The sequence below is a fragment of the Aplidium turbinatum genome, chromosome 11 (assembly GCF_918807975.1).
Source record: "Aplidium turbinatum chromosome 11, kaAplTurb1.1, whole genome shotgun sequence".
Classification (NCBI taxonomy): domain Eukaryota; kingdom Metazoa; phylum Chordata; class Ascidiacea; order Aplousobranchia; family Polyclinidae; genus Aplidium; species Aplidium turbinatum.
Window position 1 is genome coordinate 18,554,627 of NC_137482.1, and position 25,061 is coordinate 18,579,687.

Genomic DNA, 25,061 nt, shown 5'->3' on the forward strand with positions numbered 1-25,061 from the left:
GTGGGTCGCGAAGCTATTTTAGGAGAGTCCAGTGTTGCTAGATTGGGCGATTTATCGCAAATTGGGCTACTTTCCATATGTGATTTGCGACAAAAAATTGAGCTTGGCGACTTGCGACATTTTGGGCTACTTTTAAATTGAGATTGGCGACAATATAACAAGATTACGACTTTTTTACATCGGAAATTTCTTGCTAAAGTAAGTTTCGCTTGCAGTCTACTGACAGTTTATTTGTCGTTTACAAATTTTACAGCGCATTCTCATGTTTCCAAGACGTAGCAAAGGACATGATTGAGTGAGTTTCTAGTTTATTCTAGCGTTACGTTATCTCCGTTCTGTCTTTACCGTTTATGACAGTATTTCTTAACCTTCTCAGCGCTCGTACTCTTAGAGCTTTCATGAAATTTTCTCGTACCTCTGCACTGTCTACAATGGCCAGCGGAAGCAAATAAAATTGTAATAATAGGATTTAAACTCAGTACATTTATAACTTAGCCTACGTGTTGAATGCATAGGCTATGCATTAAAAACAGTCTTGTAAGTTCAACAATATTCATCAGTCAATCTACAAATCGCTATTCTGTTGATCAATATCAATGATCATGTTGAAACGAGGTTCTTTCTTTGAGAAGGACACACGCATATCATCTCATGGATTCAAACGATTCCTCAGCTTAGTTTTGATATTTACAAGAGTTGAGAACGCAGTTTCACTTAGGTAGGTTTTCGCAAAAGCCACAAGGATTTCTAAAGCTTTTTTGCCAACTGGGGAAATGTGTTGAGTTGCGCACTGTGCACACCAGAAGGCATCCAACTGCATTGGATCAAACTCCATTTTGCTTTTACTACTAGCTTTCATTTCAACAAGATAGTCTTTCATTTGGTCATTATCATCCATAGAATGTAGGCTGAAAATAAATGGGTCTTGCATCCATCCCTGAGAAATAGAAACCTCCTCAGTAATATAGGCATATAGCCTACGTATCGTATATCGTACAAAAGTGAATTGTTACGCATTCTTTACGCATATGCCTAAATAGCGTATAATTTCACACTGCATGTCGTACCCCCTGCTTTGGTGCTTCGTACCCCCAAGGCATAGCCGTACGAGCCAGGGGGGCAGCCGCCCCCCCCTGTTGTTTCAAAACGTCGCGAATTCGGGCAAAATTTTGCAATTATTCGGGCAAAAATTGCTATATGAAAAGCTACAAAGTTGCATGAATTAAGATAAACTATAAATTAATATCTTTTTCTATCAAACTAAGTACAGCCTCTTATTTGCACAAGAAATGTGCCGCAAAATTTTCATTTGGCACACCCGTATTGATGTGTTGTATTGCATGGTGATCAAACTGTATTAGCCTACGAAATGCATTTAACCAACCGCATCATGCCAATTTGGGCAGCCACCAAAATATGTCTCTAATACTTTTGTGAAACTGCCCAAATCAAAACGCAAAATTTGCTATATAGCTAATTTTATTAATTTTCACAAATGCATCGTGTCGATTTGGGCAGCTGAAAACATGAAATTATTTGATGAAACTGATTAGTCTATTTATGCAAAGTTCTGCCCAAATTAGCGTGAGGCAGTTTCCCCAAAATGAACAAATTCATTAATTTTTCCCATTAGCCTACATAACTGTATCATTTAGATTTGGGCAACAAAAAAATATGAAATTATCTGATCATAGTCTATTTATAAAACTGCTCAAATTGGCATGATGCAGTTGTCTCGCATCAAAATTTACAAAGTCTTTAATTTTTGTCATAGTATCCATAAATGCATCATCTTGATTTTGGGCAACTACAAAATATGAATTTATATAAATCTGGTGAATACTTTTATAAAACAATTTGGGTGGAGAGGTTACAGTACTTTTTCAACCATAAACAGACATAGCTAAGCAACACCACAACATTTAACAAAAAAATGTTATACCTGTTAAAAGTAATGCTAAGGTGTTGCTTAGCTTTGTTTGGTTACTTTTATGAAAGGGTCTGCTGCTATTCGGCGAGTTCCCTATTCGGCGAGAGCCTTTTTCGGCGAGTTCCCTATTCGGCGATTTTTTGAAAATCCAACGACGCCTTCTGCAAATCCGACGATTGAATATTATTCAATATTCAGACATTGAATCAATGTAAATATGAACTGTTAGACTAATTGGGTTCTTTGAATCCTACGTCACCGTCTGTATGCAACCTTAGAATAATTAGTTATTTTTGTCATCAAATTACCTAGCCTAGCCTAACTATATTTTTAGAAGTAGTGCTGCCAGACCACTAAAATTCGTATCATCAAAACTACTTTAATTGATTGAACCACAGTCTACAAAGTTTGTTTGAACAGAAGTAGTATGTTTGTGTTTTATTACATTTAATCATAATTTCTCTATTGTTATGTACTTTTTTTCTGAATCCGCATGGTCACCCTGAGCCGGTTTCCTGCAATGTTTATTTTTCTGAGTCTTTTATGACATCTCAACTGAATATTTAAGTGGGGTTGTTTTTTATTTGTGGTGTGTAAAACAATATTTGTTACTCTTACCTACCATGCCAACGTGCAGAAGCATCGAGCAATGCAGAAGCAAGGTATCTTCAAAGATGAATTCAAAACTGTTCTATTTGATTCCTTTGGTAAGAAATTCTAGCTAGCTGGTGATCAGTGGCGTAGCCAAGGGGGGTGGTTGGGGTTGCACCCCCCCTTTGGCAAGCGTGTGACGTCACGATATTGAGAATGATGCTTTCAGTCTATGCCTCTAAAACAAAGTTTGCCTTATTTTAAATGAAACATGCAAAGAGCGAGTTTTGCCATTACCAAACATTCAAATATCTCAGCCAGGAATTAGCAACAAGAAAACATAGAGACTTGTAGCTTTATTTCCGAAAAATGACGAAGAAAACATGATCTTATCTTTTTGCTATGCCACCGGACAGCACCATTTTACAGGAATATTCATACCCACATTTTTGTTGAAAATACTCTCAGAATGCACAAAATTCAAAGTAATTTTTCAAAATTTTCTGGGGGAGGCCCCCCAGACCCCCCACCGCTGGGTGTCGTCATAAGCGAAACACGCCGTTAACCCTCCCCCTTTCAAAATTCCTAGCTACGCCACCGCTGGTGATCTTGTTATGTTAGTTTTTCATTGTTATCATACACCGCATACATTATATTTGGGCAATTTCTACAAAAGCGTGCACATTTGGGCAAATTTACGTTCTGCCCCCCCAAAATGGTTTGGTCTCGTACGGCTATGCCCCAAGGGGTACACGTACCCCTGGTTAAGAACCCATGGTTTATGAAAATGATACAGAACAGTTCATCAGAAGAGAATGGTTGTGAAATATTGGAGAACTTTGCATAATAGCTTTAGTTTCTGATATGTAAAGATTGTGTTTGTGTTGCTCTGCTACGCCAGCAGCCTATGCATGATAACAGCCTATTTTAGGTTTGATTAGTTTTTTTTCAAAATCTGGCAACTTTGGGTGGGTCGCGAAGCATTTCTAAATGTTATTGAATGTTAAAATTTTCTAAAAAATACCGACATTACTATGGATCTCACAAGCCACTGTTTGGTCTTGAACAGTATAGGCTGCTGCGCCTTGGCCATCGCTACTCTTATCTTCACTTCATTTCACTTGTTGACTTTCCATTTTCATAAATTGTGCACCTTGTTTACTAGTATTAGGTCGGGAAGTCATTGCATTTGCATTATGGTTACGTAACAATTATGCAACAATGTGATAATGAGATCTATAGAAATGCGGCAACTGAAGTTCTTGGGTCACAGCATAAGGGAGGGCGAACTTGAAGATTTATCTTTAAGTGGAAAAATAATAGGAAAACGGTCAAGAGGAGCTCAAAGATTCACATTTTTGCACAATTTTCAACCACAAATCAAAAAAATGAAGGGGTGTACCAGCAAACATCTATAGGATTGGCCCATGATACAAGAGAAGGATCCCCAGAGGATACAAACTGATATGAATGAATCAACAAGTGAATAAAAATATAACAGTTAACCTCTCAAGTACATGTAGCTCCACACAGAGTGAAATTTACATGCCTTTTGACTCTTTTTTATTTCTTTAAAAGTATTATTGACTCAAAAAGAATGTCTAAAAAGACATTACGAAAAGTAACTACGGACAAATTTCACTCTGTGTGGAGCTACATGTACTTGAGAGGTTAACTGTTATATTTTTATTCACAAATCAAAAACCCTACTAAAATTTGGCAAGACGCACGAGATCGATCAAACTGGAACATCGAGGGCTGTATCAGCCATGATACCTACAGAGCAGTGACGATCGGTGAGGGAAAGCAAGGAAAGCAGTGCTTACCTGAGAGAAAACTATGCAAAGTAGGTTATAATGATTGAATTCTAGGTTTAACTTCTTATTATTTTTATCATGTCTATTTTAACTTGAAAATTACTGTATTCGTGACTAGAATTACTCGTAACGCTTGTGAGTAGTCTAAATCCTCACCAAACCGCATGTCTTGCCTATAAATGCCAATTAACGCAAACGCTTCTGTCAGAAACAATCACTGAGGCTCTAGGTAAGCAACTATCAAACTTGCTTACCCAGATTCAAAAATGTCAAAAAACGCCTTCGTTTTATCCAATCATCACTCGTTTTGCAAAACGTCACCAGCTGCTTAGCCAATCAGATGTGTTATGGTGAGACCAGGTGAGTCTTGCTTTCCCAGTGACGTCAATGCATACATTCGCTAGAGCGGCTAGACTAACTCGTCAGAATGGTGCTCGTCACGGTACACAGCACAAGCATCATAATGCCGAAATAATTGTTGCTGTTTTTTGATGTCTCCTCGCCATGTACTGTACTTTAGCCTACTAACTTTCATAGTCATGCCTTTGCCCTTTTTACAGCGTTGATATAACGTTACTTCGCCAATGAACGTTCAGGTGCGGCTGCAATATTTAGTTTGTTAAGCTTCTATACTCAGGAGGCAAACTTATCCAGCTTTTTGTACAAATTGCTTGCGGTTGTAATGTTTAGACCTAAGTGTTAGTTTTTGTAGTGTAGGCCTAACTGAATATCTGAGAATGAATGAACATTCATGACGAAGTAAATATTTAGACAACTATTATTCCATGTTTAACACTGGATTTTGGTCCTGCAATGTTAAAATTAAGATTGTTCATGACTTCTAAACATTAAATGGATGTATGATCACGACATAGGCGAAGCACAATTTGACAGATTTTTATGTTTGATTTGTTTTGAAAATGCTCTCAGAGCGCAACAAATTGGAAGTGTTTTTCAAAAATTTCTGGGGGAGGCCCCCCAGACCCCCCGCTGGAGGTGTTGCCTTCGGCAACACGCCTTCGGGCTTCGCCCGACGGTTACGCCCTTCGTGCCTAGGCCTACTACCTTGCTGCAGCATATTTACAAGTTGCTTTCCCAACGGTTTAAGCCACCGAACGTCACTGCTACAGAGAGATGCAACAATGTAACAAACATGTAACAATTAGATGTGGTATGTCGCATTCAACTATTTGAGTACGTACGCCAATTAGTAAAGATGTCATACCTCATTGTGGGTCGCACAATAAAACTTGCATTAAAAGTGGTTCGCGAACTGAAAAAGGTTGGGAAGCACTGGTCTTAATACAGGGGTTAGAAACATTTTTAGGTGAGATAGCATAAAAGCTACATTGTTGGAAATGCATTTCCGTAAGAACCAGATAATGCTTTAACACTTTACACAACTAACGTGTAGTGGCAGGTGATGAGTTGTAAAAGTCAGGACATGTGTTTACTGAAGATAAGAAAACAGAGGGAGGTGTGGGGACCCTCCTCAGAAAAATTTTGAAAAATGCATTTAATTTGGTACATTCTGAGCGTATTTTCAGCTTTAAATTATAATGAAAAGTTACAACAAAACTTTTTGTAAAGCAGATGCCGTCACGAAGAGCCGTATATGGCTCGCGAGCCATGGGTTCCAAACAGGGGCTCTATCCACTTTTAGACTTCGGAGGGGTGATATTTGGTCAGTGGGCTAAAATCGTCATAGTCATTTAAACTTCTGGGGGGATACGCCCGCCAGACCTCCCATACTAGTATCAGCTTCATTCTGATCGAAGCTCAATCGGCACAGATTTTTTTTGTGGTGTGAAGACATGAACTATTTCCACGCAATGAATGTAGTCATGGAATGCATGAGCAGGGGTTAACAAAAAATACAGTAGCCTACACTTGCACAGCAACACTAACGAAAGAATGCTAACAATTGCACAAGAAATAATGCACAACACAATAACACACTGAGTAAAAAAGCATCATACAGTACACAGTATTGTAGATGTCATGGTAGGCTATAACAAGATACCGTATGGCGTATATAATAAGTGAAAATTGCCACAAGTTCACAACAGTCAAAAACGCCCGAAGATTTATATCTTTGAGAACTGTTAAAAACAAATTCTTGACCGATTCGATGCACGTTTAGCTCATCTAAAACGTCTTGGTGACTATAACATAGGCCTATGGCAAGAAAATTTAGTCGTGTAGCTTTCATCGTGCTTCGTAGCCATGTCTTCAACCGCCAGGGCCGGATTTAGCTTAAGTGCTGCCCTAGGCAGAAAAGAAAATTGCTGCCCCCTAAAAAAGTTTTTTTCGATGGTGCGCTACGATTTATATTTTCAATTCCTTACAAAAAAGTTATTTGTACTGTTTATTTGAATACATCAATGAATGTCATTGTATATTGAACTAATTGTTTAAAATCGCTTCCGGCGGGCTTTTTCTCTAGCAAACAAATCAATAATTTCTTCAAAGTCTGTAGAAATAAGTAAAGATGAGTTGATGCTCAAAAATGTGAGATCATTCATGTGATCATGCTTCAATGTAAACCGCCGTGCATTCTTGATCAGCTTCAAAATAGAGAATGATCGCTCTGCACTGCAATTGGTGACCATTGTGCAAAGTACCATTCTAATTGCCTCTAGAACATTTGAGTATACTTCCTGGAAGTTCCTGCAGTCGCCTTTTCACAATAAAATTCGCCAGCACAGCAAAATTAATATTTAAATTTACTAACCAGTGAAACAAACCGAACAAAGATTAATAAAAATTGCACAGACAAAGCCTAAGTTTAAAAAGTTAAGTTAAGTTTAGTTAAGTTAAATTTAAGAAGCGCTAAGCAGCACATATTGTTGAAAACCAATCAAGCGTGAAGTACTCTAGGGGCGATGAGTTGCTATCCATGACTTGCCGCACTGTTTATAAATGTGTGTGATGTGATAACATATTTATTAATTTTTATATATTTGTTGTGAATTATTATATTCACGTACAGTATTATCAATGTAATATGTTCGCATGTTTTGTCACCCCCAATAATTTGCCGCCCTAGGCAACTGCCTACTCTGCCTACTGATAAATCCGGCCTTGTCAACCGCCGTAATTTGCTGAAGCTTCTTTCTGCTTCTGCAGAAGAGGAGCCATTAACTAATTGCAGCCCTTACAAGATTTTCCACACTGATGTAGGCTACAAGTCTTTTACAATCATGGGTTAAAGCCCCATTAATTTATTTCTTGCATCACATACGTGTGTGATGGGGTCAAATTTTTGATGAAAGTTACTTAAATCTTGATCCAAAAGTCCGCTATCATCATAAAAGTGATAACAGTGGAAATATTTTTTTCAAAATTTGATCAATAACATATCACAAAGCCTTTTCAAAACCTTTTCAAAGCCAAATAAGTGAGGGGTGGTGATTTTGCATGGCTCTCCCCCCATTCCAATGTGTGAGGGGGTGATCACCCCCCTCACCCTTGGATAAAGCCTATGGTTCCCAATCCCTGGTCTAATAACTCCACATTCATCAACTTGGCAGTGTACGAAAACTCCGGCAACAAAACGTTCAACTTAGGTAAACAAGGCTGATTTAAATTAAATCTACATTCATAGACCTGTTTGTGTCACAATTAGGCCTACCGTAAATAAACCATCAAATTGAACTTTTCTTGCATCAAATTTGTACTTTTGAACAAAATTACCTTTAGCGTTTGATGTAATATTACAATGAAATCATAGTCAATGTTCTTTCAGTACCATCGTTACGTTAATAACTGAACATTTTTGCCAAATGTGTTTGCAAATAACTGCAGTAGCAAGACATGGACAAAAACATCAAAATACCTAAACATATCTCCGATACTAAAACAAAAACTTCATAAGGTTACCAGTACCCAGCAGGCTTTTAAATTGTAACTTATTGATGAAGAAACGTAGACTAGTATCCTAATGCAATTTTAGTAAAGAGGTGACTTTCTTCAACCATAGACAGATAAAACCAAGCAACCACACGGCATTTAACATAATACATTAAAGTGAACATAAAGTATAAACTACGAATGAGGCTTTGCTCACAAAATCCTGCAATCCTCTCCTTAATATGCAGTTGTCTGCCGCAGGTGCTTCCTATCTGCTTAACGTCTTTTCTTAATTTATCATATGATGCGTTTTTGCTTCACAGAATTAACTGCTATATGATGTGCCTTTCTCCCCTGCTTTGCCGTTTCATTCTTATGCATTTGGTTTTTCAATTCATTGTGTAGATCAGTTATTTATTTTCAATGTAGCTGTAAAATCAGTTATTTTTCGTTACTTGAAAAGGGCTAACATGTGTATGGCCAAAAACGTTCGTAGTTTATAGTTTATGTTCACTTTAATGTATTATGTTAAATGCCGTGTGGTTGCTTGGTTTTATCTGTCTATACTCTATAGCAGGGCTTTCCAAACTGGGGGTCGCGACCCCCCAAGGGGTCGGGTAACGAACTTCAGGGGTCGCAGAGAGCATACCAATTTGCACAAGGTAGGCTACTGCATACACTTTTGTGCGAGATACTATGACAGTTATTAACTGTATTAAAAGTCGCGCACTCAATAGGCTGTCCGTATTTTTGAAAATTTATGAGGTGAAATGGAATCGGAGTTAAAAACTCTTTAACTGCATCGTGAAGTGAGGTGGCTTTCAAAAGTCAAAGCTTTAAAATGGCTAGCCAATTAACGTTGAAAACCGAAATTGTGATTTTCCAACAGAATAAAATTCAGTCTTGGTCAACTATTTTCGCAATATCACCTAGCTTTTGGAATTATGCCAAATGTCAGATTTGCTTGAAAAACTGAACGAATTAGAAAACAAAGAAGAAAAAATATCAATATTTTGCATTGAAATCTAAAATTGATGCATTCATCAAAGAATTGAACATCTGGAAACAAAAATTTCAAAATGATTTATCTGAAATGTTCTCACTTCGCCCACCGTTCCAGCTTAAATTACTTAAACTTTTAAACAACATTGAAACCGCCTTGAGACCTGCATTAACAAACACTGAGCCATGGCTGGACTTGCTTTGTGGCAAACTGGAAAGCAGTCACACCATGGCGTGAGTCACACCTATCACACTAAATAAATGTGTTTGCTTTTTTGTTTTGTTTTCAGTAGGCTGCCCATAGGCTTCGTTGTTCCGGTCACAAATAAATAAAAACAAACTGAACTGAAAACGGTAAATTGTTTTTGGTTTTCGTTAAATTTAAGCTTTTCAATAAATATCACAAATGTATATTTCGCCCTGTTCTTCATTTTAATCGTAAAGTGTCGCAAAACATTTTAGGAGATTAAAAGGGGTCGAGAACAAAAAAGTTTGGGAAGTCCTGCTCTATAGTATCCTAATGAGTATCTAATGTAAAATAAGCTTACAGTACATTTGCTTACCAATTGTATTCTTTTACATTTAATTTCTGCAGATCCTGAATCGAAGCTTTACATTTAACCCAAATAGCAATACCAAATACAAAATAGCCTACAATTGATTTATTTTCTATTTGGCTTTGATGAAAGTTAAACTAGCTAAACAGTAAATGGGCACATTTTTTCGTTGTTTTAAATCGTCCGGATCTTACAATCGAGGACATTTTTTCCCCTTTCACTGATCTTCTAAAGTCGAAAAAAATCTACATGCGTATTGACTGTTGCATATTCTGTCCTCAGAATCTTTAAATGAAGATTCAATCGTGACAGGTGGTTACTCCATGTTTACGATTGTTGCACCTGATTCTTCTAATCAATCCGGTTGTCACCAGACAGCAGAATCCGTCATTTTTACATTGATTTAGCTTCCGCAAACTCATATTTTTAACACATTAATTTACAATTTCGAACACAGTAGGTACTGATTGCAAAGTTTGATTTGCATGGTGCTGGTGCAAGTGAAGGTAATGATGCTGATACAGTGGCTGATCCAAATAAGAAGAGGACGATTAAGGCAATCGCTCCTCCTCTATAAAACACAGAAAGTAAATTTATCGACGATGTATTTGCATTTTGCAAGGTCAGATTAATGTAAACCTACACATCATACGGTGGAATGGCGTAATGGATAAAGATAATTGGCTTTCCAATTATGCAAACTTGGTTCGACTCCCTTCTTCAGCTGGTTGTTGAAAACACCGCTCACCTCTACCTAGGGTGTATAAATTGGGTTGGCATAATTGCTGCAGGAAAGACGGCCGAGAGAAAGGCACTGGCCACCCTACTCCTTAGTGCCGAACGCTTAGTAGGCTACAACGAAAACCTTATATTCAGTGATGGGTATTATCGGCGATAATTTACCGGCAATAATTATCGGCGATAAATTTTTATCGCTTATCGTTATCGCTCAATTATTTTTTCAGTTATCGTTTATCGTTATCGCCAAAGGCAAAATTTGGTTGTCGTCGATAAATTTATGTGTAGTCATGTGTGCCTTTTTCTAATGTAATTTTGTTTTCCGTCCGTCTGTTTGTTTTCCACACTATTGCTTTTAACCGCTGCGTATTTCTTGATGCTTACAATTAGTTAGCTAGTTACCTTCAAGAAGTTGAAATTTATTGCATTTTATCAATATTTTCAGAATCCTGATGAGGGCTTAGGTTAAGCCGAAAACGTTTGAATGTTAAACTATTTTGTAAATATGTAAAAAATATATACTGTTGTAATGCTCAACCCTGTGGTATTGTTGTGTCTTGCCTGTCTTTGGTATAAAAAAGCAAACTCTCTCCCGAAACTATAAATTTATTTCGGATCAACACACAAGTGGAAGGACCATGAAAAGTAATGTTTTTCTAGCCACCTAGTTAATAAAACTAAAATTGAAACCAGTTCTTCTTCAGTGCCTGAAGTGTGTGTGCACAGGTCGTTGTCAGGGGAGAGGGCACGCCTCCCTGCAGCGACGGCCCTGACAACACAATAATTTGTAGAGTTGCAAATTGCAATGCAATGAAATGCATGCAACAATTCTCTTGTTGTTTGCTGCAATCGGCAATAGCGAGTGAATTTTACAATTAAAATGTAAGCGCACAGGCGGAACAGCTTCCTTTGAAGAAAAGCGAATGAAATTGGCAACTGGTTTGTGAACGTGTCGCAATACGAGCAGTGGCGTAGCGAAAAAAAAATTGAAGGGGGCCAAACATTTGATGAATTGAAGAGAACAGCAAAGTGTTTGATTTAAGCCATCGCCATTTGATGTGCAGTGGCGTATCCTGGTAGGTTGAGCAAGGCAAGCAATAAAACTGGTGAGAGAGAGCGTGCCTAAGGCACGCGTATCCTAGGGGGGGTCCGGGAGCAAGATCCCCCGGAAAAATTTTGAAAATTTACACTCAAATAATCGATTATAGCGCTTTCTGGAAACACTTTTAGGGTAATATTTGTATGAAATTTATTAGCAGATAAACAGCTATTAACTTATTAAAGGTAGTTCTTACACACGAACGGGCAAAACTGCGGCTAAAATTAGAGAACACCAAAAACTCAGCTACACAAAAACTCAATAACTACACAAAAACCTAACAGCGTAAGCCATTCTGAAATTACTTCCACAGATTAGTTCAAAGAAACGTAAATCGCGTAAATTTTGCACGATTTACGATTTGCAAAATTTATTGGTGTCTTTCTGTGTGTCTGAAACAAGTCCTTGGAGCTGTTAATAGCCAGATGTCTTGAAAAACGTAATAAATTTCTACAAATTTTATTGCATTTTCAACAAATGGCTCAACTTCGGAATCCAAACTTGGAAAATTTTGGGGGGGACCATGGCCCCTTTCGCCCCCTGGCTACGCCTATGCATACGAGGCCGCTTTCAAGTAAGCATTGCAGCAGAATGAGAACTCTGATTGCAGCATCGTGCATTTTACCGCACTTTTCAAGATCAAGACTTTGGAGAGTGGGATTTTATTGCATAGCCCAGGCTTAGATTAGGGGCGTAGCAAGTTAAAAGTTGTTCCTTTTAAAGTTAATGAAAATTAGCCATGCAGTAGCCTAAGTATGAAGTAGATAGGCTTGTATGACCGTTGAGAAAAGATGCAAGCAGTTTTTTTTTAAAGGTTTGATTTGGGTGACCGCTAAGTAGTTTTAAGAGATCGCAAGTGTTTCATTTAAATACCAAAAAACAGCCATAACTACATACAATCAACGCAACATAAAATGAATTATTCGACAAGGCACAGCTTAAATGATTGTGACAGCGACCAAACAGCTGCCCAACACGGCCGCCAAACGAGTTTGCTGCACAATCAAACAAAGGGTTGGCACTTTAACGTATTACACTGCCCGAAAAGGTAACCGCAACCATGCGTGACCATCGAAAAACGTACACGCAAATCAGCTAACTTCAGTCATGTGACTCAACACGTGATTATGAGGTCGTCTTTATCCAAAGATTTTGATACAAAAAAATTTAACTGAATGCATCGCCACTACCAGCGTTTCCTAATGGGTTAGGGCAAAGGAGTAGTAATTTCGATTGCGTGGGTTCGATTCCCACTTTCTGCTAATACTATTTTTTCTTCTGCAACTGAACTGAGTGCAAGAAGAATCTTAATGACTGCAATCAATGGAGTTAATAAGGAAAATTGTGACTGAATTATCAGTGATGTCATATAGGTCACGCATGATTGCGTTAGGGAATTCGGACAGTATACTACGTAAAAGTGCCTGCCCAAACAAAGTGTGTTTGTTGGCTTCTGCTTGTTATGTTTCCACACGTAAAAACTGATCATTATGCGCCATAAATCAGAAATAAACATTGACGAGTATCGAAGGTGCACTTCTTTTGTGAATAACTCTTTGATTCAGCTGTTAGCTGTACCTCCACTTATTCTTTTTTCCGGACGTGAACTATTGATCGTAGGCTATATTTCTTATTATCGACAAGACATAGCGAGAAACAACCATTACTTTTCTATTGTAGTTGCAAGTCCAAATTTTGGGAAACCGCTGGAGAAATTTGGGGGACCGTTTAGGTGGTACGAATTTTTCAGGGGACGAAATAGGTTGCATCCATACTCAACACAGAAACATAGCTTTATTTCCGAAACATGCCAAAGAAAGCATGATCTTATCCTTTTGCTATGCCACCGGACAGCACCATTTTACAGTAATATTCATACCCGAATTTTTGTTGAACATGCTCTCAGAATGCCCCAAATTCAAAGTAATTTTTAAAAATTTTCTGGGGGAGGGCCCCCCAGACTCCCCGCCGCTGTGTGTCGCCTTCGGCAAACACGCCGTCAGGATTCGCCCGCCGCCCATCAAACACACCACCCTCCCCTTTCAAAATACCTAGCTACGCTACTAAATTGGATGAAAATTGTCATTGGGGCCCGCAAAAAGCATATTCTGCACAGGGCGCGAAATATTCTAAGACCGGCACTAGGGGGGCGGGGGGCCACCTGCCCAAAGTGAGAGAGCACCAAAATGTTAACCTAATGAACAAGTCATAAAAAAAGCCGGTCACATAATAAACGCCATAAGTTTTCGTGGGGCAACAATATTATGAATGCTGAATGGTAATTTTGCAAATCAGATTTAACAAATAACTAATTTAATCAACATAATAAGAAATCGGTTTATAAGGAGAGGCCACAGAGACAAAAACGTAACAAATAATAGCCTAGTGAATTTGAATGAAAAATCGTTTAAAATTCAGACAGAGAACTGGGGAAGCGCTGCAAACTCACTCAGTAGAATCCGAGGATCGGAAGCTCAGGGAGTTTATCAGAGAGTTTTTGGCATTAAATTGCTAATTTTAACATTGAAAAATCCATTATTGTTGTTCCGATATAAATTTCGTTTGATTTTGCGTTTTTTGAAATTTTTTTAATTATTGCTGACTTTGCTGTAAACAGCCCTTTAAGCAGAAAGCAAAATACGAAGTTTGGAATTTTTTATGGTATTTTCATTTGATTTAATTATTTTGCCTACTGCACGTAAGCGGCAGTGTAACTCAATTGATATAAGCATCCAACTGGTATCTGAAGGTAAAATTATAAGCTCGGCGGTTACCTCAGTGGTTTGATTCTGGATCAAGAGGTTGAAGATTCGATACCCACTGCCGCTGTTGCGATTCTATTCATGCATAGCTTACAAAAAGTTTTGTCCCTTTACAGTATATTATGTTCGATTTTTCGTCATGTTAATGAAATCAGTTCGTGCTGCATGGGATGGGGCAGCGCTAATAAAGAAAAAAAAAAAAATTGTTATCGGACATTATCGGCGATAATTTTATCGTTATCGCTCAACTTTTTTTTGATTTATGGTTTATCGTTATCGCTTTAGGCATTTTTTTGTTTATCGATTATCGTTATCGCTTAACCCAAAAATGAGTTATCGCGCCCAACACTGCTTATATTCTCATATCCAACACTTGAATCAAGTAGGCTATGGGACCACCAGTGGCGGATTTAGGGCAAAATTTTAGGGGGCGCCAAAAAAGTATGGAACAACCTCGCCGCAAATGGCTTGGGAAATTTTTTTGCATTTTTATCAATAAAATTGCCTATCTAAGTCAGGTAGGCTACCAGTCATTCCCACATCACAAATCAACACCACAACTATACAAGTGACAATCAGTTGTAAAGTTGAAGCAATACCATAATGCCGCTCGTGGCAATTAAAAGCAATAACGAACGTGAAATGTTAATTTAGGTATTTTCCACTAAAACTTTGGGCTATACAACAGTGATTGCTCCAAGTGAATGAAAAGAGGTAACTACCAAAATCCATTTCAATAAATCACCAACATGGAGTGCCTAAAGCTCACTGGTGCATCAGAGCCAAAAAATGCTTTGTAAAAAAATATTCAAACGGTGAGGCCTAGGTGTACTTAGTACAAGCGAGTGGTACTCAGTTAAGATATTGCAAATAAAAAAATAATTCAATATGAACAAAGCGCTTGCAGCAATAAGAGACAAATCAGCAAAACAAAATATAGTGAACTGACAATGATGCAGTTGAGCAAAAAAACAATACGATTAAACTACTCATTAGGGTGGCTCATTTTCCTTAATGTTCTTTAAAATTTTTATCAGTTTGGAATCATGTTGCATTTTGCTCACTGATATTTGCAAACCTAAAATTTTTGTTGGGTTTTGACCTTTGACCCAGGTTCACCCAAGGAGAAATTCTGAATTTTTCCAAAAAATTAGTAAATTTTGAAGTGGTTTAGCAATATCTGCACAGGGGATTTCTCAAAATTTGACCACGTGATTTTGACGTCACTTCCTCTGTTAACTTCCACGTGGAACATCTTCACCCATGGCCATCTGGAGATGCGGCCTGATTTGTCACATTTTACAGATTTTGATTACAGCTACTGCTGGTGCTTGACTGACATTTTTTGAGATGTTCTTACTTTTTGTGGTTTCCTAATGACATAAAACTTTTTTGTTGCCTTGGGGAAGCAGTAACAAATGAGAAAAAGTAAGTTGAAAAACGCAAAATCAGACTGTTATTGAAAATTAACAGTCTGACTAAAATCTTCAAAATCAAAATTTCTTTATTTTTCAACATGTGAAGATGTTAAAACCTATTGTGTTATCTGGGGAAAAGAATAAAGAAAGCGTAAAAATATAATTTTTAGAAAAATTTATTTAAACGTTTGCTCAAAGTTAGAAAAACCTGGAAATTTATGCAAAATGTGACAAATCAGGCCGTATCTTTAGGTGGCCATGCTTCACCCTACTCCAAGTCTGAAAGTCACTAATAGTGCATGCTTTTAGTGTCATTTTAGTTGATTTTACAGCCTTTTCGCGGTCAATGAACCTATAATCACAATTCAATTCAATTCAATTTATTTTTCTTTGTCAGAATGCAAAAGAAATGATATCGTGAAAAAGAAATACAGTAACAACACTAACAAAAGGAAAAGGGGTAAGACGTGCATGAAAGGATCTAATATTGCGGTATATGCATCAATAAATATAGTTAAGCACGGCCACCAAACCTGATAGCCTACTTTAAAATAAGTTGATGAATTAGTTAAGAATCAGTCACCTCCTCGTTCTTGGAACAACTGGAGCGCCAATTCTTAAAGCAATGAGAACACGACTGAACCTAACAACATCACAAAAACAAACTAATATACACAGTAACACACACATATTGAAATTACGTAACAAACTATCAAAACAAGGACTATTTACAGATTTCATACAGAAATAAAGTGTTCCCAGCAACGATATTAAGTAGTCTATATATTGCAGAACAAATACATAATATGGCAGCTCATTATCAAGATAAAATAGTTAAAAAAGCTTTGTTTTTTTAAATGAATTTCCTGTGCATGTAAGAGCATAAAAAGCATGACGATATAGCAGCGTGTTTTTGGTATTTCTAATAAGAGTTGAATCATCTTTTATAGCGTCAATGAGGGATGGAGTGTTTTTGGTATCGCTAATGAGAGGTGGAGATTCTTTGGTAGTGCCGATGAAGGATGTAGTGTCTGAGTTGTTTCAAGCATCTTTTCCAAACCAACCTAAATAATAATCTTACGAAAAGTCAAGCGATCCTCTGAACGAACATAATAGCTTATAATAATCAGGCAGTAGTTAGATGCAAGCTGGTAGTAACTTAGTGATATATTCTTATCTGGCAAATATTAAATTATGCAATATGGTATGGTAGCTTATTCATGGAAGAGTAAAGATAGTAATCATCATCCTTATCCAGTCGGGTGTAATATATGATAAGATATACGTATAGTAAGATATGTTAATGTATAATATAGTAATTTTTTTTGTTTGTTTGTTTGTCGTATCCAAGTTTATACCCTGTGGTTGAACATTTAGATTAAGTGGACGGCAAGGCAAGGAAGCCAATCTTCGTGTCCACCTTCAGGCATGCCTTTAAGTGTCCTGCCACAAACACAGCCGCATGCTCTTGAGCGGTGTCGAACCAGCGCCCTTTCGATTGCCGTTCCAAGGTTCTCACCACTCGGCTATGCAGCCGACCGTAATGATATGTAGGATAAATTTACAAAAGTGGCATTTGGAAAGGCATGCTATACCAGGATTTGGTGCAACAATCAATAATACAGTCAAATAATTAAAGAGTTACAGCATAGGTTGTTGAAGGTTAATTTTCAGAACGCAAGGCTTTTTCAGGTTACTGCAAAATATTGAAAAGGTTTCAATTTCAGTGATGGTTTTCGGGAGATTGTTCCACACTTTAACTCCACTAAACTGAATGGATTGTTGAGTCAGTCTTTTGGAGAAGTAGGGGAGGAAAATGTGATTGTTGCTTTTGGTTGATATTGAGTGCAAATTGTTATTAAGTTGAAATAGAGAATTAAAGCATTGGGGTAAGTGATTGTGTTTGAGTTTGAACATAAATTTTGCAGTTTCTATTGTGTATAGTTCGTCAATTGTGAAGAAATTATTGGATTCAGAGCGATTTGATTCATGTTTTGCAATCATTTTTATAAATTTGTTGCAAATCTTTTGAAGCTTATTTAAAACAGTTACATGACCATGCTTCTATACACTTATGCAATACCGGAGATTGCTTTCAATTAAGGAATGGTAAAGGCAAATCAAATTGTTGGTGTTTAGGTAGGGCTTAACCTTGCAGATCACTCCAAAGTTTTTGCGAAGTTTTTGCAGTAAAGATAGCATGTGGGGTTTCCATGACAAGTCTTCGCTCAGCAAAATGCCCAGAAAACTAATAGTGTTGACACGTTCAATGGGTTGATTGCATATAGACAGTGTGTAAGAGAGGTTTGAAAGTTTATTTGTATTATTGAATAACATGTTGTTGTTTTTTACATTTAGTGATAGCTTATTTGCTGCTAACCAATTTGTTACTCCTGACATTTCCTCATTCGCCATTTCGAAAAGTTTATCATAATTTTTACTGCAAAAGAATAAATTGGTGTCGCCAGCAAACATTATAGATTCAGAGTGTACTAAACATCTTGAAAAATCATTAACATAGATTAAAAGTAATAGTGGTCCAAGGATCGATCCTTGTGGTACTTCATAACATATTTCTCGTTTAGCAGACATTAAGTGAGATACTTCTACAACTTGAAATTTGTTTTGTAAGTAACTTTTGAACCATTCCTGGGCTATACTCCTAATACCAAAATAGTAAAGTTTGTTTAGCAGAATGTGGTGATCGATAGTATCAAATGCTTTGGACAGGTCCAAAAATATACCTAGTGTTGTTTCTTTTCTTTCAATTGCATTTGAAATTTTATCAACAAAATGTAATGCTGCATGACTTGTTGAGTGATTTTGTCTGAAACCAAACTGCTGACCATAGAAGAAGGTATTGCCTTCTAGAAAATTGTATATTCTATTGTACATTATTTTCTCAAGTACTTTTGAAATTGGTGATAATAAACTGATAGGTCGATAATTACTGCAGTCTTCTGCTTTCTCTTTTTTAAATACAGGTATTACTTTAGATGTTTTGAATGATGATATGAATTTGCCATTCGTTAAGGATAGGTTAAATATATGTGCAAGTGCAGTAAGTAACTTATATTGTCTGGGGAAGCTTTTATATTTTTGGTTGGTATTTCATCAATGCCACAACTTAGTTTGGATTGAAAGGAAGAGAGAATTTTCTTAATTTCAAGAGCGGTGGTGGGCTGTAAAAAAATTGAATTACTAATAGGATCGGGAAGGTAGTCTGAAATTGTGAAGTTGTGTTTGGAATTTTATCAACTAGCTTTGATGCAATTGAAGAAAAATATTCATTAAAGCAGTCAGCTTTATTGTGAATTAAGATTTTATCTCCAGCAACCAGACGGGACCATTTGTTGCACTTGCTTTTTCCTAATAGCTGAATTAAAACACTCCAGGTGTTTTTCAGATCATTTTTGTGTTTTAACAGAGCAATTTTGAAATGATTTTGCTTTTTGAGTTTGAGTGATCTTACGTAAAAATTTCTCAGAGCATTGTACCGGGATTTATTTATTTCAGATGATTTTCTAATGTATTTTTTATATGCAAGTTGTTTTTTTCTATGAAGTTCACAGAGTTCAGCTTCAGCATCATACCAACATTGGGTTTTCGTGTGTTTTACTAATTTGAGCATGCATGCTTTTAGTGCCATTTTAGTTGATTTTACAGCCTTTTCGCGGTCAATGAACCTATAATCACAGACCAACAAAAAAATTTGGGCACAAAAAAAGAGAGTCATTTTAGAGTATTTCAGGGCCCCTGATTCCGAAAATGCACTTAGTTTTTTCGAATTGACTCTAGTTTTCAAAATATTCGACGATGAAAATGTTTTTGAAATCGATACTCAAAAGATTTCAATTAGCAAATTAGGCTACTTATTTTTAGCCCTGTTTACCATTATGATGTCATAATTGCACTTGTCTAGTTCAATTGGTTCATATTGTACGAAAGTTCAAAACGCAAGCAACGGTTGAAATGAACTGTGATTAACGTAAGGGAGACATGAATACTCAATGAAAGCAGTTGTAAATCAGTAGGCCTAAATCATAAAAAAATAGCCCGAAAGTCATGTGTTTATGAATGCAGCCTTATATTGAAAAGGTAGGCCTACTGAAATGGATACTTGTACAAATGAAATTTTATTCTAAGCCTTTGCTAAGACCAAGTCTTTGCTGCAAGAAGTTTTTTTTCTGGTCTATAGGCTAATAAAATATGCCTTTGACAAGTATAATGCTGTACAAACAACCCAGATAGTATGCATGAGGCAACGCAGAGGAGCAACGCATTCTGCGATGGATACAGCGCTATATAAAAACAAGCATTATTATTACTTTGACATGAAGCCGGGTAATCAAGATAAGCAGGCCCGGATTTAGGGGGGCAGAAGGTGCAAGTGCCCCGGGCCCCCCGACTTTCGAAGGGCCCCCTACGTGGAAAAAATGTGATTTTGTGTTATTTTTTCTCTTTCAGCCTTTAAAGTTTCTGCAAAATGCTGTGTAGTACTGGATTAATGCTACTGTAGACGTAGAGGTGGTTTTTCGCGCCGTAGGCGCAAGCAATTTTTTGCACGGGGCCCCCCGACCTAAAAATGCCCCGGGCCCCCCATCAGCTAAATCCGGCCCTAAAGATAAGTCCTGGTTTCCTCCTAAAGTATGCAAACATTGCACTCAAACTCGTTTCTGATGGGCTCAAGGCTAAGAAGAAGTTCAGAGTGCCATGGCATCATAGTTAATAAATATAATTAACTATGCTACCATGCATTATATTATTTAAACTTGAGTTAAAAAAAGTATCTTTATTAGTAATTAGTATTTCATATAATGTCCATTGTTTCTTGTAGGCTACCGTGATCAGCGGTTAGTAGGTCTACTTGCCGAAACTAAACATCACGCACTGTTTTATGTTAGTAAAATGGAAATTTACAAGTTAAAGTATAGCATGAAAAGGAAATTTGCATGCAGACATAAAAAGTAAATTGGAATTTTAGGGGCCGCCGCGGCGCCATAGGTAAATCCGCCCCTGGGAACCACTTTTACTTTAAACATCATTGTATTTTTTGAAAATCACCTCCTATAAGGCTACTCTCTGGATCTGCCCCTGTGCTGACGACGAAGTTAAATAATGTTTTCTTATTTTAGTTCTAGAGCATCTGCAACGAACTACACCGTCTCAAAAATCGAAGATAGAAAGTAAGTTGGAAAGCCTTCCTTGGCGTTGAGTATTAAGTTTTGCACTTTCAGAACAAAGCAATCGAATAAAAGTAAAGGAATTGATCTTGGATTGATTAAAAATTTGCACAAAATTCTGTAAATAGATTTAATTTTTCAAATGAAAATTATATCAACTGAACGATGAAAATTACAACATTTCAAATTTTACAACAAGCTTTAAAATGTCTGATTATCTTGAGATTGTATATGAAACAATCAAGGTTGAAATAAATTTTGAATCTTGTAATTTCAATTTTGTCACAAACAAAACCGGCTTTTTTATTTCTGTCTAATTTCATTTAACTGAGAACATCCCAAACATTTCGTTAAATGAAAACTTATTTCATTGCTTTTGGATTATGAAGCTACATTTTGTACTGGCGAAAGGACTGGGGTGTAGAAGGTGGATTTTCGGATGGCAACTGGGGAGATTGTATAGTCACGCATGACAGATCGAAATTGAAAGACGCAAAAGCTGTTGTCTTTCATTACACGGCGCTTGATAACGAAGTCATGCCTTGGAAACATTACAGGTAGCCTAGATGTTTTATTATTTTTGTTTAAACCTACATTGTTGGCTTAGGATTAGTGTCTGGCCTGCTGTGTAAAGGAAGAAGTTTTCTAGAATCACATGTTATGGTGATGATTAGATATTTTTAAGCAAAAAAAAACAGCATAACTCATTATTTTGTACCAAAGCGTCAAAAGCAAATACCAATATTTTCAAAATTAGCTCCGAGACAAGGTCATCACTGGAGCTGTGACGAACCGACTTTCTTCCGGGCGTCATGCAGACATTATCGCCATTTAGCCACGCAGCCGAGAACTTCACCCCTTCTGTTACAAAGCTTTATAAAATGATCAACGGCCTGACAACTTGCTATAGTTTTGTCTCCACAGCAAGAGTTTTTATTATCTTTCAGTAAATAAAACAACAATTTTTAAATAAATGATAGCAATATCCTGAACAACTCATATTAATCATAACAGCACAGAAAAATAAGCAGTACCGTAACAAAGCATTATAGTAAAATAGCGGAAATTGTTGTCAAGTGATTTGCATTTTACAAATCACCCTATGAAAATCTTTTAATTTTGCAGTAGTAGAGAGTGGGGCTAGTCGGAAAGTTTTTTTTTAAGTGAAATTTAAAACAATTGGTGCATAACCTGACAACTTGAAGCGGCTTAAATTATCATCTATGATGTCCTCTATCATACAACCAAAAATAAGTATTGAGTCAATTCAGCTTTTAATGAAAATTAAAAATAAACAAACATACAATTAATTTTTCTACTAATCCCATGCCTGGGGTTTGTTGAAAAACGTCAGTTTAATGCCCACTAATGAACTGCATGGATACTCTTTTTTTAACCAACAAACATTTACATGGGGTTGTAAGCAAATATGTTTACTTGCTTTAAAATCAAAATGCAATGAATTCTACACCTAATCATCATAAAAACATTTTTTAATAAACGCATTGTTAAAACTTGTGATGCCGTGTTATAGCACATTCCAAGTTATTCAAATTAAAATTTTACAATGTATGTCTGCTTAAAACAAGTACATTGGAGCTTACATTGCTTATTATCATACCACGACGATATGCTCGTATCATACTACATAGTCATACCAATGTCAAACCTTTTTCCAACTAACCTCACCCACTATTTTCCAACTAACCCCATTAGCATATGACAAACTGTTTTCCTAAAATATTCAAGCATGATGCATTGGACTAAAATTTGTTTATTTCTTAGTGTTGTAGAACACCCACAGCTGACACACACCAAAAAACTTCTGCCTATCTTTAACGATATCGACGCATAAGATGTTTTTTAATACGCCAAAAATTTTACTTCGAAAGTAAGAAAATACAAAATTGTCAGCCAAACAGGTATACCTTGACTGAACAAATTGAAATTAACATGGATTATGTGTTTTTATAGACTACTTCACATGTTGGCAGTAAATATTTGACAAAGTTATCGAGGGTTAAAAAAATTATTATTTTTCAACTAACCCCGCTATCCAACTAACCCCACTCTCCCCTAGATTAGAAACTTAGCCAAACAAAGTTTTGTTTTGTTATGTTTTATTGTTTTCACACAAACATTTTCAGAGATCCAAACCAAGTCTTTGTGTTTCATACAATCGAAAGTCCTTCATACGTCTCAGATTATGAACAAAGAACCAGTTTTGCTAAGTTTGACGGAGGTTTTATCAACTGGACTATGAGTTATCGAACAGATGCAGATATATCGAGTCGTTACGAAATAGGCAAGGGAATATTTTCTCAGTTGCACAAACAAAACGTGCATTTGGAAGAAATGTTGTCGTTAAAAAAGCGAGTTGCTGTAAGTCTTTGAAAATGAACTTAAACTTAATACTACGTTAAATTTTTCTTTAGTAGGCCTAGATGACACCAGTTAATAAAATCACGTTTATACCATTTGGTAATCACGTTGATTTACACGTTGTTTTACGTGTAACCTTGACAAGGAAGTCTATGGGTACTTTAGAATCTCGGCCCGAGATGATTTTAGGTGCTCGTAACCTCTCCCAAAGGCCAGGGAACTTAAAAAAACTATCGCGTATTCTTCAGATGTAGTGCACATTGCTTAGATGTGCCTGATTTAAGGCCCCTGGGATCTCATTGCTACCGGGTCTAAATTATCCCTTCAAGCGCCCTGCCTGTATGTGTTTTGTTTAATTTAAACATGTAAGCTCGTGTTATGTCACTGCGTCATGTTTTATTCTATGCTATAGTGTCTATCTATGTCACAATAGCATCACCCCAGTGTCGCCAAGTTGAGTCCGGTCTATGATTGGATGTTGTCTTCAGTGGCGTAGCCAGAAAAAAAATTTAGGGGGGGCCAAATATTTGATGAATTGAAGAGAACGACAAAGTGTTTAATTGAAGACATCGCCACCTGATGTGCAGTGGCGTATCTTGGTGGGTTAAGCAAGAAAAGCAATAAAACTGATGGGGGGTTAGAGCGTGCCGAAGGCACGCGTATTCTAGGGGGGTCCGGGGGCATGCTCCCCCGGAAAATTTTTGCGAAATTACACTCAAATAATGGATTATAGCGCTGTCTGGAAACACTTTCAGGGTAATATTTGTATGAAATTTATAGACAGATAAACAGCTATTAACTTATTAAAGGTAGCTGTTACACACGAACGCGCAAAAACTGCAGCTAAAATTAGAGAACACAAAACTCAGCTACACAAAAACTACCAAAAAACTCAACAGAGTAAGCGATTCTGAAATTGCTTCCACAGATTAGTTAAAAAAAGCGTAAATCGCGTAAACTTTGTGCGATTTACGATTTGCAAACTTTATTAGTGTCTTTCTGTGTGTCTAAAACAAGTCCTGGGGGATGTTAATAGCCAGATGTCTTGGAAAACGATATAAATTTATACAAATTGTATTATATTTTCAACAAAGGGTTCAACTTCGGAATCCAAACTTTGAAAATTTGGGGGGGCCATGGCCCCTCTCGCCCCCCCTGGCTACGCCTATGGACTTGTCTTGCCATCGTTTTGGTTGTCTGCCACGTTTTCTTTTTCCTTCTACTTTGCTTTCTGTGCAAACTTGTCACCAAAACGTTGGTATGGGATGGCAAACCTTTTTTAGTGCATGGGTCACAAAAGAGACCTTAATCATTGAAAAAGCAAAAGTGGGTCATACATTTAATTACATATTAATGCGAAACTACATGTTAATGCAAAACTTGCTGCTGCATCTTCTCTGCAATTCTTATTATCCTTGGTAGGTAATCCCTAGTTTTTAGCTTCACACATGCAGCATTCATATCTGAGCTGAGACGATTCCGTGTGCTTGATTGTATAAAATTCATGTGCGAAAATAAAGATTCGCACGAATATGAAGAACCAAGCAACGTTAACAGAGCTACCGCAAATCTTTTCATAGCTTCAAACAAATTTGACAGGGAGTTCCACTCTGTAAGAATTATATTTTTAGCATGGTTTTCAACAGCAGGAAAGTCCATCCATATCCGTTTTCATTTCAATTTTTTGTAGGAGATGATGATCCAACATGTTTTCCAATCATGCTGGGCGC

At 37.0% G+C, this 25,061-nt stretch overlaps 1 protein-coding gene across 1 annotated transcript in view; it reads left to right on the plus strand.

Moving 5' to 3' along the window:
• The window catches only part of LOC145779508 (4-galactosyl-N-acetylglucosaminide 3-alpha-L-fucosyltransferase FUT6-like), a 31,638-nt gene that overhangs the window by 2,147 nt on the left and 4,430 nt on the right, over positions 1 to 25,061 (plus strand). The window contains exons 2-4 of the mRNA XM_082591114.1: positions 20,902 to 20,952; positions 21,339 to 21,506; positions 23,097 to 23,331. Coding sequence (XP_082447240.1) covers positions 20,902 to 20,952; positions 21,339 to 21,506; positions 23,097 to 23,331 — 454 coding nt within the window. The remainder of the gene's footprint in view (positions 1 to 20,901; positions 20,953 to 21,338; positions 21,507 to 23,096; positions 23,332 to 25,061) is intronic.